This window comes from Oncorhynchus clarkii, chromosome 18, assembly GCF_045791955.1.
Source record: "Oncorhynchus clarkii lewisi isolate Uvic-CL-2024 chromosome 18, UVic_Ocla_1.0, whole genome shotgun sequence".
NCBI lineage: Eukaryota > Metazoa > Chordata > Actinopteri > Salmoniformes > Salmonidae > Oncorhynchus > Oncorhynchus clarkii.
In genome coordinates, this window is record NC_092164.1 from 15032990 (window position 1) to 15051335 (window position 18346).

The following is an 18346-nucleotide window of genomic DNA, read 5'->3' on the forward strand; positions in this document are numbered from 1 at the left end:
TGTACAATAACTAACACTTTCTCTCTCTTTCGGTCTGTCTGTCTCCCTCCAGTGTGGGACTCTCTGAAGCTGCCTCTGCTGTACGGTTCTGTAGCCTCTGTGTCCGTGGGGCTCTTCTCTCTCCTCCTGGGTTTCATCTGTGCCCACTGCTGCTGCCGCAACACCACACACACCCCCCGCTCACGCAACAAACTCATGGACCTGGAGATGGATTGACTAGCACAGGCCCGCTGGAGCGACCACCGCTTCTCCAGCTGATGAACTACCAGCACGCGCACGTTACCGCGCCGGCACATTACCACGGCAACGGCAGACAATTGACCAATCACAGCCCTTCGGGTGCGCTCCGTGGAGCTTTTAAGCGCACCAACGGGAGAGGAGGAGGAGAGACAATAGGACATTTACTGTGGAGCTGTAGAGGGGAAAAAACACTGAACTGAATCAACTGCTAAAGAAGAGTGCAGGATATCTAGTCTGCCTATGTGAACGTATTGATGTTAGGTAATTGCACAAAACAGCCCTGGAATATTCCTACCTTAGTGGACTTTGTCTACGTTTGTCCTCATCACTAGTTTTTGAAATGAGACTGCTTTTAAATGGAGGTGTGTGTGTGTATACCATATTTGTGCTGTTTGCCACACCTGAGGCTGGGAAAGAGAGCCGCTTTACCCGTTTTGTCCTGCCCTGTTCCTGGTGTGATGTCATCCTGGTGTGATGACATTTCAGTGACTCGACAGCAACTAGCCAGGTTCCTTGGTGCACGTTGATGACCTCAGAGGCTCTCCTCTAGAGCAAGTGAAAGACACTTAAGGACCCAGAGCTCACCTGCTGTTACCCCTTACACTGACACTGGTGCTACCCCCACTGTGAAGGACATTGATGTTATGTTGGACCTAGGGTTTATATGGGGCAGGTTGAGGAGCAAGCTGGCCAATAAGAGAGTGGATTAGTGGTGGTGACTGAGGAGTGGTATGATATGGACTGACACAGTCAGAGGGAGACATTGTTTATATAGGTAGCATACTGGATTAATGCGTGGAACCAGCTGGAACCTGCAGTGCTCCACACACTCTCCCAGCCAATGCCTGGCTCTAGCTGAAGAAGTCCCAACGTGGCTTCCTCGTCTCCTCTCCTTCATCTGCACTGATCAATAAACACAGGATGGATCTAAGCAATATAATGGTTGAAGCCTTCCTGTTTCATTCACATCAGTGCAGATGAAGCGAAGAAGACGGGACGAGGAAGCCAGAGCATGGAGATACACCCCTGGAATGCAATGGAGAAGGATTAGAGATGTCAATAAACCCATTCCTGAAAGCAACCTCCATGTCACCTCCCAGTTTAGTAGGGGCCAGTCCCTTAGGGAGTCTTCTTCCCCTGTCTCTGGTAGAGTACAATAGCTGTGTCCATAGAAAGGACTATGCTGTGTTTGTATGGGGCTGGGGCTCTCAGGGCTGTTGTGTGTGTTCCTGGGGTTAGTGGTTGGCCCAGCAGTATTCTGCCCAGCGACAAAGACCAGCCCTACCCTCTACTAATTACCCCAACCTAGACCCAGAAGGCCCTTTTTAGAATGGTCCTGTACCTGATGTCAACTACCACCACTGAAATGCTACCCTGTCTGTACACACACACACACACACACACACACTCTATATGCTGTCAACACTCAACATACTGACATGCACACCAACAGTTAAACACACACTCCTCTTATCCATTGCCATGTACCCCAACATCTATAAATAAAATCACACTCCTCGTGCACACGCACATACAACCCTACACACACACTGTCCTGTATACACACTGTCCTGTATACACACTGCCAATGTAACCCTGAGTGAATGCACATCTTGTGAGAGGCACCAGCTGTATCTAGGTTCTGGCCAGGTACCAACTGGGGCTTTGGCTCTGGGATCTGACCTGGTTTAACTCACTAGCGCCCCCGATGGGAGAAGAGCTGCTGTGTGCCAATCAATAAACCAGGGCCCTGTTAAAATACTTAGAAATTGCATCCTTCCTTATCTGACATGACTGGATTGGTGAAAGATGTGTAGTGGAACCCTGGCTATCAGCTGCCATACATCTGTATGAGATCAGACATGTACTTGAAGGAAAGAGATGCAATTTATAGTATTGGTATCAGGCCTCGAGCTGTCCCACTGTGTGGGTGAAAGGTGTCCCTAAGCACTGACCTAAGGTCTGTTCTGTGTGCAACCTCGTAATTATTTAATTCAGGTTTGGACTTGGGGAAGCTGACCCGAGATCTATTCGAAGAACCTCCATAAAGTCTAGAACCACAGACCGATAGGACAACCGCCAACACAAAACACTGCAAGTTCTTTTTAAAGATCCTTACTGTCATTTTATTTTTTGTAATTTGAAATAGATTTCTAAGTCTTTTTGTAAATGATTGTAAAGCCCAATATGGATTTTTATCTGACATGAATATCTTATTCTGTGCTGATGTTTTTCTGGGTAACGATCAATCAGGGTTTTTTATGATTCGCCTCTGCTTCCAGGCCTCTGAAAAACTTCAAATATTTCTGCCAGAATAAATGTTTTATAACAGTACCACGACTGAAGCTGGTTTGTTGTATCCCTCCTTCCTTCCCTCCATTTCTTGTCGTCCTTCAGGGAACAGCTTCTGTGTCCTCTCTCTCTCTCCTTCAATTACAAATGCAGATGAGTGTTATGTTTAGAACTGTCAGCCTCCAGTGAGTTATTTTCCTCACCTTCACTATCACGTTCTCTCTCTTTTTCACTCCTGTTTTTCTTAATCCCTCGCTCTCCTTTACTCCCTAAATGGCTCTTTCTCTCGCTACCTTCTCCCCTCTTTCTCTCCATCTTACCCTTGCTTTAAAAAAATTGACCCAGATATTGGTGCTGTATCCTCCATGCCCCTTCTGGTGATGAGTGTGTGTGTGTTTCGTCTGGACACAGATCGTTTAAGGCCTTGTTTGATCCTCAATGGTGGTTCCTGTATTAGACATATCATCTCTGGGATCTGTTGGTTGGTTTACAACAACTCTAGACCTGGGTGGCCTTTTGTTTCACATCTGTCCTCCAAATGGACTCCTAGCCCCTCGGCTAACTCGGTAAACACCCCTGTAGGTCTGAATGCATCGTCTAGAATGAATCAATATGGTCAGTTGTGTGATATGCTTAAGTCAAATCCAATCCTCCTCCTGAAACCATGTACATCCCTTGTCAAACTCATTCCAACGAGGGGCTGAGTGTTTGCGGGTTATTTTCTCCTCCAATGTACCTGATAGATGAAAATAAGGTCACTAATTAGTAAGGAACTACCCTCACCTTGTCTGGCTTTAATTAGAAGGAAAAAAACGAAACCTGCAGACACTAGGCCCTCCATGGAATGAGTTTGACACCCGTGACGTACAGGCAGGTTAATGATTCCGGTATGTTGGTTGTTCTAGCTCCGCAGCAGCAGGAGGCAACTGTAGGGAGGGGACTGCATGAGTACACACAACAGTACACCGCATAGAGTAAATATGAAACTTGAGAGGCGGAGAGTGTCCAGGGGGGAGAGCCATGCCCCGGAATGTGGCGATGACTCGTCAACGCCTCGCCATGGCAACTGTCTACAGTCGGAGGGTGTGTGGTTGGGGGGGAGATAGAGGAAAGAACAAGTTGGGGGTGTGATATCTGATCTGCCTCCACCACCTGCAAACACACTTTCACACACACACACACACGTAACCTACATCTATGTTTAGTTTCCCCCTATCCACAGTTATATTCTGTCTACTATACACACAGAATACTATACACACACCTCCAGTAGTGTCATACTCTGGGAGTTGGTTGGAGCATGCCTTGTCCTTGTAAGGCTGTGTGTGTTCTTCAGGGCGACCGTCCCCCTGTGCCAACTTCCGGTGTCCTCACCCATCACTGTCACAGCACTCAGGAGGCCCTGGCTCATAGAAATGAAATCAATAAAACAAACACCACCCATGGATGTGAAATTTGATTGGATTTCAGTCACATGGCCATTTTGTTCAATATCTCCCTCCCATAATCCATATACATCTTCACTGATGGCAATTCTTTAACCTCTGCCACTACGGCTGCAGGTGTGCTTCTAAGGCTGTTTATAGATCCGTTCATACGGCTGTTATGTATGCTCTATGAATGCTCACAGCCTGCGGGAAGTTACATGAAGCCCTTTAGTTATTCTGTCTGTTGTATCATTCTAGAGGGGACTGAAACCTGACCCTTTCTAACCACCAATATGCTTCTAATCACTAAGTAGCCCTGACCCCTGACCTCTAACCTTTAATAAAGAACACATATCCCATCAGCTCTGACTGCATCACCCTGTTTGTCCATCCATGCTGGCACAGCCATCTTTCTGAGTGACTAACATTGTAATGCCTATTAGCTCTGCTCATGTTGATTTAGCACAGCCATACAGACACTATAATAAACACAGGACGGAGCCACAGAGACTTCTGCCAACGCGGAACAGACTTTATTAGCCTTCAATCAGCCTACATTAAGTCCCTGCCTGTGGTCATCTAATCTAGGGATTCCAAAACTCGGTCCTGGGGCCTCCCAGCTTGATGAGTTGGTTATTTGAATCAGCTGTGTCGTGCTACGTCAAAAAACTAAACGTGCACCCAGGGGGGGCCCCCAGAACCGAGTTAGTCCATTGTTATGCATGCTAGCCCCATGGGGCTATTTAGGTCAGGTTCCCTCGCATTGCCATACAGCTGCTGGCATTGTGGTGTTGCATCTCCTAGATGCTCAGGATGGCTCAGTGAAGAATGGCCGAATATTGAATTAACCCCATACCCATACATCCTACACACACAGCAGGGCCTCTGTGGTCGTATTCCATTCCACTGTCATAGATACCTTGGCTTTTCTCCTTTCCTCAACAACCACTGATCTGACGCTGTGACCGACGAGAGCCTAAAGGCTGCATCTCAATAGCCTAAAGTGGCTTCCTCTCGTCTCCTCTGCTCTCCCTCGTGTTCTGGTCTGAAAACACAGGGTGATTGAAAGCAATATGGTGGATGGATGCCTACCAGGAATGTGCTTTCAAAAATTCAGTGCTGCAATCTAATGGCTGTTTTTGTTTGTTGACCTAAAGGGTAAAGAACTTACATCAGGATATATATATGTAACTCATGTAATCTCCTTCTCCCTCCCTCTTTGTCCCATTCTCTCTCTCTCTCTATCCCTCGATCTCTCTCTCTCTCTGGTTACGGCAGTCTCTTTCTCTCTGTTAAAACAGCTGAGTCTTAGCTTTATGTTCCTTAGGTCAGTGAACAGATCAGATGTCTCCAGACAATAAGACGCCCTCAGTCCCGCCTCTGTTACACACACAGCTACTCTGCCTGACTCAATCCCCCCACCATTTGTAGAACTACTCTGCCTGGCTTAAGGAACAGAATGAGGGAGGACAAAGTTCTTTCCAACCTCATCAGTCTCCTGTTTCACCACATGCATGCATTAGGAATGCTTATCCTGGAGAATCTTATAGTCTAGCGCTGCCATTGTGAAGAGGGATTTAGGATGTTAGTATTGACGATGGGTTTCAGGCTCCTTATTTAAATAAACTTGTGTTAAGTCCCTCTGGCTAACACAAGTCAAATGAATGGCTAAAATGCCCAGCTAATTGTACATTTTAGAACTTTGTCCTTAAGAATACAGTACTGTACTGTAGGCTGTGTGTCTTCTAAAAATCAATCAGTTATCAGAATCAACTGGTCTGTGACACAAACGAGGCTAAAGAAGATTCCTAACGGTGTAGGAAATGACTTCTGGACTGGCTTCATTCAGGTCAAAAGCCTTTCTCTTCCTCTCCCAGACTGAGAATCAATATAGCCCATGTTGAATCAACTTTTCTGTTCTTTCTTTCCTTCTTCTCGTCCTTCACTTTTCCCATAGGCCTCCTCGTTCCTCTTCCTGCCATTGAGGGCAAAGGTTGGGGTAGAATGTAAATATTCGTATCTCCATGGTTACAATTGGGCATTTTAGAGCTCTGTGACAGACCTTTTGGTTGATCTTTTTCTTTGCCTGTCAGAGTTTGGAAAATATATGTAGCAATTAGAATCACTCTATTCTAGCTATAATCGTCTACCATTCTAGAAGATCATAGGTATTCTATTTCTATTGTCTGCAGTGGAGACGTGACCTGTTACCTTGACAATAGCCTTGAAATGAACAGCTCTGATCTGGAATCAGTTGTTAGGGCTGGAGAGTGACTGGAGCATAGAGATCCTATTAAATTACTAGACGGGCTATGTCATAAAAGTTTCAGAATGGGGTTAAAATTGCAGCCATATTGGTCAGGGAGAAAAACAAACCAGTCCAATTGGATTGAATGGCAGTAGAGGCATAATCCTGATTTGACTTATGCAGGAAAATAAAAGTAAGGCATGTGATATCAGAAGTTGTGTAATAGAATTGTCAACCTAAAATATTGTTATATAATTAGACATTTATTTTATAGGGGTTTTATACACATTTTCTGTATAAATAAAAAATATATCTAAACAGGTGTGTTTTTTTGGAAAGCTGTGAGTTCTATTATATGATGCAATATTAGTACTTGTTGCATTTAAAAAAAATTCTAAGTTCTATCATCAACTGATTTAAGACAGTGTATGTCTGTGGATTGACTGCATTGTTTGAATGGACTGTTGGCATATTGGCAGTTAATTTGAAACATTTATGGAATCATTCCTCTAAAATTGGCTGGCTAGCTAGCTAATAAACATACAGTGCAGATAAATTATTCAAATTCATTATTTTACACTATCTTATCACAGCACTGGCAAACCATGGTTGACCAACTCCCTCACCAACATGGCTGACCTTTGGACCATCATAAGAAGGTTGATGTACAGTCTAGTATTCTAATTCTATGGACTGGAGCAACCTTTAACACCTGGCTCCTATTCTTCACCTTAGAGACAGATCTCTATCGATTCCACAGACATTTAGCTTCCTAAACCGAATAACCTTGTTAAGTTAAAAAAAAGTATCTTCCTGTTTGTGGTTTGTGCTTCCTGTCTGCCCCATTCAAAGTGTTCTCATTTCATAGTGATTTAAGGTTTGACATTCAAGGTTTGACATCGGTATTTTATACTGTTAGAAATGCAACATTGCCACCAAGTGTCTATCTAGACACTACATCAGACCTTCATTACATAGATTAACTCATAACCAGGTTTAGGGTTGCTATCTGCAATTTAGAATAGAATGTTGCAAAATCAACAAGACTGGTGAGAAAACTAAGATAAAGCAAATACAATGCTTGACGGACAGAAAGCTCAAAGAAAGAAGATTTCCAAAGAGATAATCGGGAAAAAATACCAAATTGTCATACTTGAGTAAAAGTAAAGATGCCTTAATAGAAAATTACTCACGTGAAAGTCACCCAGTATCTGGCAGATAGGGATAGCCTAGTGGTTAAGAGTGGTGGACCAGTAACTGAAAGGTTACTGGTTCAAATCCCTGAGATGACCAGGTGACAAATATGTTGATGTGCCCTTGAGCAAGGCACTTAACTGTAATTGCTCTGAATAAGAGCTTCTGCTATAATGTAAAATAAATGTAGCCTACTTAAGTGCAGTGGTTAAAATGTTGTGGATTGTCAAACTTGAGCAAATGCTATACTTCAAAGTATGTTTTAATTAAGTAGCCTTCTTTATACCGCTAGCAGTGATTTAAGGGATGAAAAATGCACATTCATGGTTTCTTTGCAGAAGACGACTGCCACATCCCTGGTCCACATCAGGGTAATGGGCAGCCTAATAATATATTTACATGCCTGTCACTCAGGGAGTGAGTGCTTCTGGGGGTTTCATCGGTGACAGTCCACATTATTATGACAGTGTCCAGTCCTCAGTGTGTTATTCAGACAATTTGGGCTGCAGGTAGCCTAGCGGATAAGAGCTTTGGGCCAGCAACTGAAAGGTCACGGTTCAAAATCCTGAGCCAACTAGGTGAAGAATCTGTTGATGTGCCCTTGAGCATGGCACTTAACCCTAATTGATCCTATAAGTCGTTCTGGATAAGAGTGTCGGGTAAATGACTAAAACGTCATTAAAAGGATGTTTGGTTTAGTGATTAAGCCCTTTGGGGGAATGAGGGTGTTCCACGGGAACTTTTAACTAATCGAGCAACAACATGGGCTGTTTTGTCATCGCTGGCTATGAAACATCAAGTAGGATGTAATGTACAGGGCTAACTGGAGAATGATGTAGCCTACCCCTGAAAGTGTTTTAATTTCATGCATCTTTGCCAAAAGGTGTTGCACCCCTGGAGTGTGCACATGACCTCCAGAGCACAAACACACTTCCAAGTCATATAGACGTATAAGGTGCTTGCAGAACTTTTCATCAAATCAACGTTAAGACAAGTAAACGGTTTAGAATATGTTATAGCGGGTGCAGCAAAATGCTATGTTAAGTCCTGACCTTGCAGTAAATTATCTATATATACACCTGAAAAGGAATCAAGAAATGTCGGAATGAGCTGGTGTCTAGCGCGCACGTCCCAATACACATTCGGTTGCAAGACCATCAGTAGAGTTGAAAATTCAATGGAAACCTAATTAAATTGTATTTTTTTTATTCCGGAAATGGGAATTTTAAAATTTCTTAATCATTTTAACATTCTTACCCATTTCGTCACCAATTATGCTAAAACTTGAGGCTAGAGCGTGCATCTACGCCATAGGCAAAGATGGGGGGCGTGTTCATAGAAATGGCACTATGCTGTCAAACCAAAATTGGAACGCAACCTGTGAAAAAAGTTGCACCTAATCTACCTGCCTACTAGGAAGGAGCGTGATTGATGCCGCGAGTCCGGTGTTGGAGAGATTAGTCAGAAGGGCTGCTGGAAATGGTAAGTACAAGCGTTACAAAAGTCATAATTAAATGTATGGAGTCAGGCTGAAGAAACATCCTAAACAGTGGTGCGTTTGTCACGTGGAAAGTGACAGGTTCTAGGTCTTAGTTGAGCAGGCAGCGTGAAGTAAGAGGCAGACAAAAATGACTAACAATTATTTTGTAAGGCATGCTTTTCTATCAGTTTCAGCACATTCTCAGTACCGGCGCATTCTCAATTTGGTTTCACAATTCAGTTATGTTCATTTCAATGTCGTTACCGTTACTTTAAAATCAGACGCAAACAAAGGGGCACAGCAAGCCCATCAGGTAGGTGTCCATCATCTAGATTTAGTCAGTGTAGCAAACCTCGCAGCACAGTCTCCATTTGTACTCTCACCAAACATATCAGCCTGTCATAATACGCTTTCAGCGAACAATGATCCATGCCTCGGGACAGCGTCACTTCCTGTGGGCAGCTGCCTGTAAAAAAGAGTTTTAAATACTATCATTTAGCTCATGACCAGGCATTTAACCAAAAGAAAATGCTACTCGGATTAAACATGCCAATAAGTCACAGGTGACATTCTCACCCACTTAAAATGAGTGTTTCCTTGCACTTAATATTGAAACTCTGCAAAAGTACATGTGCAATAATAGGTTTTACACACGGGTTAGAACACACAAATTGCACTCAAAGATAAACTCCCTGAAACTGTAACTATACAACAAAGTCCCCACGGAAAAATAGACCTCCAATACCTGCTAGCAACTCTACCACATGGTGTTCTGAGGCAGCCAGGGCTCCCATAGCGGTGTTGACCTGCCCTATTGCTGGCACATTGCCCTCAGATCACCAGACCACACACCTCCAACCAGTTCCATTTAGCCTTCACCCACAAGGCACCTTGATATGCCCCAGGCCAGTTAGTGTCTCTCGGACAAGAAGGGGAGAGACTGGCTTTCTCACCTGCGCTCAGAACCACCCATGGGAGAGACTGCAAAACCTAGGAGGGCACAAAGTGTGGCTTCCTCACCTGCGCTCAGAACCACCCATGGGAGAGACTGCAAAACCTAGGAGGGCACATACTGTGGTATGACTCATACTGTGGTACTCTGTTCAGTTAAATTGTATATGGAATTTAACATGCTACTTAAAATCAGACACAACCAAATTAAACAAAAAGGGGCACAGGAAGCAACGCAACCCAGAAAACAGGTGTCCGTCTTCAGTGCTAAGACACACAGTGGGGCAAAAAAGTAATTAGTCAGCCACCAATTGTGCAAGTTCTCCCACTTAAAAAGATGAGAGAGGCCTGTAATTTCCATCATAGGTACACTTCAACTATGACAGACGATACATGGCCCCATTCATTCTTTCCTTTACACGGATCAGTCATCCTGATCCCTTTGCAGAAAAACAGCCCCAAAGCATGATGTTTCCACCCCCATGCTTCACAGTAGGTATGGTGTTCTTTGGATGCAACTCAGCATTCTTTGTCCTCCAAACATGACGAGTTGAGCTTTTACCAAAAAGTTATATTTTGGTTTCATCTGACCATATGACATTCTCCCAATCTTCTTCTGGATCATCCAAATGCTCTCTAGCAAACTTCAGACGGGCCTGGACATGTACTGGCTTAAGCAGGGGGACACGTCTGGCACTGCAGGATTTGAGTCCCTGGCGGCGTAGTGTGTTACTGATGGTAGGCTTTGTTACTTTGGTCCCAGCTCTCTGCAGGTCATTCACTAGGTCGCCCCGTGTGGTTCTGGGATTTTTGCTCACCGTTCTTGTGATCATTTTCACCCCACGGGGTGAGATCTTGCGTGGAGCCCCAGATCGAGGGAGATTATCAGTGGTCTTGTATGTCTTCCATTTCCAAGAAATCTTGCTTCTTTGTAGGTGACCAAATACTTATTTTCCACCATAATTTGCAAATAAATTCATAAAAAAATCCTACAATGTGATTTTCTGGATTTTTTTTTCTCTAATTTTGTACCTATGATGGAAATTACAGGCATCTGATGGAAATTACAGGCCTCTCATCTTTTTAAGTGGGAGAACTTGCACAATTGGTGGCTGACTAAATACTTTTTTGCCCCACTGTAGGTCAAGTTTCTGCTGTAATTGACTAAGGGCACGTTCCTCTGTCCAGGCGTTGCTGACGCATACCAGATCTTACATAAAATACCTGTCCAGGCGTTGTATCAGCTAACCACATATGTTATAGCAATATGTCAGTCGATCACGTGGCATGCAATCATTGGTTGGTGGATGCAACGTCTGAGCAGGGGAACACAATCATGTGGTTAGCTGATACTTAAAAAAATCTATCCAAGCATTATAAGATCTGGCATGCGTCAACAACGCCTGGGCAGAGGAACACGCCCTTAGACAATTACAGCACAAACTCTGTTTACCATGTGCTCTCTCCAATCGTATCAGCCAGCCATAATAAGCTTTCAGCAAACAGTGATCCAACATGCCTCTGGACTGGATCACTTCCTGTGGGCGGCTGCAGAATGATCGATAAAAATAACTACTCATAAATATCTACTTCATATTATTTGAAGATCAGTCAGTCCCAATTTATCCACGATACAGTGGCTTGCGAAAGTATTCACCCCCCCTTGGCATTTTTCCTATTTTGTTGCCTTACAACCTGGAATTAAAATGAAATCTTTTTTAGGGTTTGTATCATTTGATTTACATAACATGCATACCACATACCATGCAAAATATTTTTTTGTGGTGAAACAAACCTGAAATAAGACAAAGCAATTAAGAATTTGAGCGTGCATAGCTATACACCCCCCCCCCCCCCCCCAAAGTCAATACTTTGTAGAGCCACCTTTGCAGCAATTACAGCTGCTGCAAGTCTCTTGGGGTATGTCTCTATAAGCCTGGCACATCTAGCCACTGGGATTTTTGCCCATTCTTCAAGGCAAAACTGCTCCAGCGCCCTCAAGTTGGATGGGTTCCGCTGGTGGTCAGCAATCTTTAAGTCATACCACAGATTCTCAATTGGATTGAGGTCTGGGCTTTGACTAGGCCATTCCAAGACATTGAAATGTTTCCCCTTAAACCACTCAAGTGTTGCTTTAGCAGTATGCTTAGGGTCATTGTCCTGCTGGAAGGTGATCCTCCGTCTCAGTCTCAAATCTCTGGAAGACTGAAACAGGTTTCCCCTCAAGAATTTCCTTGTATTTAGCGCCATCCATCATTCCTTCAATTCTGACCAGTTTCCCAGTCCCTGCCTATGAAAAACATCCCCACAGCATGATGCTGTCACCACCATGCTTCACTGTGGGAATGGTGTTCTCGGGGTGTTGAGAGGTGTTGGGTTTGCACAAGACATAGTGTTTTCCTTGATGGCCAGAGTACCTTCTTCCATATGTTTGCGGAGTCTCTCACAGGCCTTTTGGCAAACACCAAATGTGTTTGCTTATTTTTTTGAAAGCAATATATTTTTTCTGGAGTCCGACGTTTACGGAATGTGTAATTTAGGCTATTGTTAGGTTCTAAATTGACCTAGTAAAACTCACGGACGATTAGTAAAGAGTAAACCAAGTTCATTCACCCACTGGGTCATACAGCTGCATAAGACAAAGACATGCTTCCACCAGTGGTAGTATATAAACCCCAATTTGGGTGACGTCCTCCTTCTCTTTAAACATTACATCTTTATTGCTAGGCAGGAAATTAAGTGATGTGGGCAATAAACTGTTCCATCTCCCTTAATGTGATCTGAGCTGACCTCGGCCCCCTTCGTCACTAATCCACATCTCACCACCCTTATCAGTGCCTGCCACATGTGATTACCCTTCCCTTACTCAGTACATTCCAAGCTTAGCCTCCACCATATAAAATTTTCCTTCAGATAACGATTAACTTCTGGTGTAGAACCTAGACTATAGCACTATTCCAAGTTTAGGAGTCAGAACCCAGAATCCATCACTATTAAACACTTAAACTATGTTTCAAGTAAGAATTAGGCAGGTCTGATGCAGAAAAGGAAATTCTTGCCTACTTCACCCATTTTAAAAAGTAGTGTAGTTTCAGTAGTTAGCTACTGAAAACCCTACCAACATTTGAATTAAGTTCAACTACCACTACGCTCCTGCAAAATGTAGTTAAATTACTATATAGTAAATGTAGTTAAATTACTAGTAGAACTATGTGTAGTTTACTACTCCTCAACACTGCTAATCAATCATATATTCTGTCTATCATAATTCTGGAGTCACCAGATAAAGCCAGAGAGAAAGATTAACCTTAATGACACTTTTGTAAAGTTTGGATCAGAATTAGTGATCGTTCAAAAATGTCCTTAACTTATTCATCGTTACTGTCTGTCAAGTCTTTCGCTTAGGGTTATCCTCCAATTTGAATGTGGTGTGGTAGCCCTGCGAGGCTTTGCCTGGACACATTTAGAATGAATGTCAGTAACAGACACATCCCTATGTCCATAGCCCTGCGAGGCTTTGCCTGGACACATTTAGAATGAATGTCGGTAACAGACACATCCCTATGTCCATAGCCCTGCGAGGCTTTGCCTGGACACATTTAGAATGAATGTCGGTAACAGACACATCCCTATGTCCATAGCCCTGCGAGGCTTTGCCTGGACACATTTAGAATGAATGTCAGTAACAGACACATCCCTATGTCCATATCCCCGCGAGGCTTTGCCTGGACACTTGTAGAATGAATGCCAGTAACAGACACATCCCTATGTCCATATCCCTGCGAGGCTTTGCCTGGACACTTGTAGAATGAATGCCAGTAACAGACACATCCCTATGTCCATAGCCCTGCGAGGCTTTGCCTGGACAGATTTAGAATGAATGTCAGTAACAGACACATCCCTATGTCCATAGCCCTGCGAGGCTTTGACTGTCCCATAAACACTGTGTTAGAATCACACACACCAGAGCTATTGAGTCTGGAAGGAGCACACATTTGGGCGTACAATAACTCAGACACATCCATCCCTTTGTGACATGCATCTCTTCAAAGTAAACCAGATGAACAAACGACACCCTATGGAACTATTTGACATAAATCGGAGTCAAACCTGACGACCACAAATATGTACACCCATCTGACACACGAAGATCCAGCTACTGCTGTTAAAATTGGATGACTGTTTACACAGCTATAAGGGGAGTCCGTTAAACTGAGAAATACAGCGTGAGGGTGGGACTGGTAGGGGTAAGTATGCATGCACCCATTGAACTGTGCAAAACTCATACAAGACTAGTACTACTATACTGTTAGCTATGTGTTATAGATCAGTGGTTCACAAATGCCTTTTTCACCGTGACCCTTTTATAGCTTTTGAGGTTGTTTAGTGGCCAACCAAGTCAGTGAAACCAATGTTCCTGGCCAGGACCCAGCCACGACTTAATTAAAAGACTTTTGCCACAACTCATAACCAGTTTCTTGACCCGCTATTTCTTTGGGGAAACACAGTTTTAGATGTACTGTATATCTTCTTATTTATTTAACCTCTGTTTATTTAAAAAAGGTTTTTCCAACCCTGATCTGTTGTGTGTTTTTGTGCTCTGTTGTAGGAGAGTCGATACAGATGAGCTGCTACCTCCAACCTACAGTGTTCCCCGTCAACCCTTAGGGTGCCTTTCTGTGGGAATACCTCACCAAGACCTAAACTGGACCTGACTCGCCTGCAACATCCAAGCATTCAGTGTCTTAGAATCTCTCATAATCAACTGAAAGACTGGTACTTAAATTGAAAGGGTACTGATCACTAAAGCAACCATATCACCATATCACTAGCAACCATATCACCTAACTCCTCAATAACTGTCTTTAGAAGTATTATCCAAGATGGCTCCCACCACCATGGAGGCGACGGACATCGTTGTTGTGGTAATGTACTTCATCCTGGTCCTTGCCATTGGCTTCTTCGCCATGATGAAAGCCAATCGGAGCACTGTGAGCGGTTACTTCCTGGCCGGCCGATCAATGAACTGGGCTATGATTGGTGCCTCTCTGTTCGTCAGCAACATTGGCAGCGAGCATTTCATTGGCCTTGCAGGGTCCGGGGCGGCCAGCGGGTTCGGAGTCGCCGCATGGGAGTTCAATGCCCTCCTGCTCCTCCAGCTCCTGGGCTGGGTGTTCATCCCTGTTTACATCCACTCTGGGGTCTACACAATGCCAGAGTACCTGGCCAAGCGCTTCGGCGGCCGACGGCTCAAGGTCTACTTCGCTGCTCTCTATCTGCTGCTCTACATCTTCACCAAGCTCTCTGTGGACCTGTACTCCGGAGCGCTCTTCATCCAGGAGTCACTGGGCTGGAATCTCTATCTGTCCATCATCCTCCTCATCACCGTGACCGCGCTGCTGACCGTCACAGGGGGCCTGGTTGCAGTCATCTACACCGACACCCTCCAGGCATTCCTGATGATTGGTGGCGCGCTATGCCTAACCGCCATTAGCCTGGTAAAAGTGGATGGCCTGGAAGGGGTGCGGACCAAGTACATGGAAGCCAGACCGAACATCACAGCAATATTAGCATCCTCCAACTTCACCTACATCCCCTCCTGCCACGTGGAGCCCAAGCCCGACTCCCTGCACATCCTAAGGGGCCCGCTGGACAAGGACCTCCCCTGGCCGGGCTTCCTCCTTGGCCAGACCCCGGCCTCCATCTGGTACTGGTGTGCCGACCAGGTCATCGTCCAGCGGGTGCTAGCCGCACGGAGCATCTCCCACGCTAAAGGCTCCACACTGATGGCCGGCTTCCTCAAGATCCTGCCCATGTTCATCATCGTCATTCCCGGGATGATCTCCCGCATACTGTTTGTAGATGAGCTGGCGTGTATCAGCCCAGAGCACTGCATGGAGGTGTGTGGATCCAGGGCCGGGTGCTCTAACATCGCCTACCCCCGCCTGGTGATGTCCGTCATGCCGGTGGGTCTGCGTGGCCTGATGATGGCGGTGATGATCGCAGCGCTCATGAGCGACCTGGACTCCATCTTCAACTCCGCCAGCACCATCTTCACCTTGGACATTTACAAAATGGCGCGGGAGCGGGCTTCGTCGAGGGAGCTGATGGTGGTGGGACGTGTGTTCGTGGTGTTCATGGTGGTTATCAGCATCGCCTGGGTTCCAGTCATCATCGAGATGCAGGGAGGCCAGATGTTCTACTACATCCAGGAAGTGTCTGACTACCTGACCCCACCCATCGCTGCCCTATTCCTGCTGGGCGTCCTATGGCGGCGCTGCAATGAGACTGGTGCGTTCTGGGGTGGCATAGTGGGGTTCGCGTTGGGCGCCACGAGACTGGTGCTTGCGTTCGTCTACAGAGAGCCCCACTGCGACGAGCCGGACGAGCGGCCGTCTTTTGTCAAGGACGTTCATTTCATGTACGTGGCAGCCGGGCTGTTCTGGATCTCAGGCCTGGTGGCTGTGGTGGTTAGCCTCTGCACCCCTCCACCGAGCATAGAGCAGGTCCGCACCACTACCTTCTGGGGGCTACGCCAAAGAAACACAACCCTAAACATAGAGAGAGACGAGGAGATGAGCAAGCTGAACCCCCAAACTAAGACCCATGTCAATGGGAACGACTGCATGGACAAGGAGACGACCAAAGACCTCCATAATGGGGTGGAGGCTTTATCCTATATGGAGTCTCCATCTAATCTACAAAATGGCGGCCACCCGACCTTTTCAAGCACCGGAATGGCGGTAAACCAAGAAAAGCCTTGGGTGGTCTGCTGTGGAGGAGTAGGAGGGGAGAAGGGGAGGTGTGTGAGGGTTCTAGAGTGGTTCTGTGGGTTTAAGGAGGAGCCGGCTAAGACCCGGCCCAGATCAGCTGAGGAGGAAGAGAGACTTTTGCAGGAGATGCTCCAGGAGACCCCCAGAACCAGACTCATCCTCAACATGGGCCTGGTGCTGGTCTGCTCTGTGGGGGTGTTCCTCTTCATCTACTTCTCTCTGTAGGAGGGGATCTCAACCTGTGACATACACAATATAGTTTATATGTAATATGTCTACATGTGACATCTAAAGAAGTGTTTCTTAACTTGTGTTTCCTACGCCACCCCAAAAGTTCAAGCCCAGTGAATCAGGTGTGCTTGAGCTGGGCTAGAACAAAAATGTCCAACCTTGGTGGTCCTCCAACATGGACTCAGGGGTAGACGTAACATAGGAAACGTAAATCTAGTATGTAATGTTACATTTCGTATGGTACAGTGCCTTAAAGTATTCACACTTTTTCAAAATTTTGTTGTTACAAAGTGGGATTAAAATAGATGTCATTTTCATTTTTTGTCAACGATTTACACTACATACTCATTTCAAAGTGGAAAAAAATTCACAACAAATTAAATGGAAAATAAAACACTATCTTCATTAGATAAGTATTCAACCCCCTGAGTCAATACATGTTAGAATTACCTTTGGAAGCAATTATAGCTTTCTGGGTAAGTCTCGAAGAGCTTTGCAGATTGTATAATATTTGCCCATTTATTATTTCTAAAATTCTTCAAGCTCTGTCAAGTTGGTTGTTGATCATTGCTAAAAAGCCATTTTCAAGTCGATTTTTAAGTCAAAACTGTAACTAGGCCACTCAAACATTCAATATCGTCTTGATAAGTACAGTGCCTTGCGAAAGTATTCGGCCCCCTTGAACTTTGCGACCTTTTGCCACATTTCAGGCTTCAAACATAAAGATATAAAACTGTATTTTGTTGTGAAGAATCAACAACAAGTGGGACACAATCATGAAGTGGAACGACATTTATTGGATATTTCAAACTTTTTTAACAAATCAAAAACTGAAAAATTGGGCGTGCAAAATTATTCAGCCCCCTTAAGTTAATACTTTGTAGTGCTACCTTTTGCTGCGATTACAGCTGTAAGTCTCTATCAGTTTTGCACATCGAGAGACTGACATTTTTTCCCATTCCTCCTTGCAAAACAGCTCGAGCTCAGTGAGGTTGGATGGAGAGCATTTGTGAACAGCAGTTTTCAGTTCTTTCCACAGATTCTCGATTGGATTCAGGTCTGGACTTTGACTTGGCCATTCTAACACCTGGATATGTTTATTTTTTAACCATTCCATTGTAGATTTTGCTTTATGTTTTGGATCATTGTCTTGTTGGAAGACAAATCTCCGTCCCAGTCTCCGGTCTTTTGCAGACTCCATCAGGTTTTCTTCCAGAATGGTCCTGTATTTGGCTCCATCCATCTTCCCATCAATTTTAACCATCTTCCCTGTCCCTGCTGAAGAAAAGCAGGCCCAAACCATGATGCTGCCACCACCATGTTTGACAGTGGGGATGGTGTGTTCAGCTGTGTTGCTTTTACGCCAAACATAACGTTTTGCATTGTTGCCAAAAAGTTCAATTTTGGTTTCATCTGACCAGAGCACCTTCTTCCACATGTTTGGTGTGTCTCCCAGGTGGCTTGTGGCAAACTTTAAACAACACTTTTTATGGATATCTTTAAGAAATGG

General features: G+C 44.8%; 2 protein-coding genes across 2 annotated transcripts in view; both read left to right on the forward strand.

The window, feature by feature from the left end:
* Positions 1–2574, forward strand: part of LOC139373054 (prostaglandin F2 receptor negative regulator-like) — a 43766-nt gene extending 41192 nt beyond the window's left edge. Inside the window, exon 11 of the mRNA XM_071113089.1 lies at positions 53–2574. Within this exon, the coding sequence (XP_070969190.1) occupies positions 53–216 (164 nt within the window). The 3' untranslated portion in view covers positions 217–2574. The remainder of the gene's footprint in view (positions 1–52) is intronic.
* A 6184-nt stretch (positions 2575–8758) lies between these two features.
* LOC139373055 (sodium/myo-inositol cotransporter-like) lies at positions 8759–17153 on the forward strand. The gene is made up of 2 exons (XM_071113090.1): positions 8759–8883; positions 14442–17153. The coding sequence occupies exon 2, from the start codon at positions 14716–14718 to the stop codon at positions 16828–16830; it is 2115 nt and encodes a 704-aa protein (XP_070969191.1). The 5' UTR covers positions 8759–8883; positions 14442–14715; the 3' UTR covers positions 16831–17153.
* The last annotated feature ends 1193 nt before the right edge of the window (positions 17154–18346 follow it).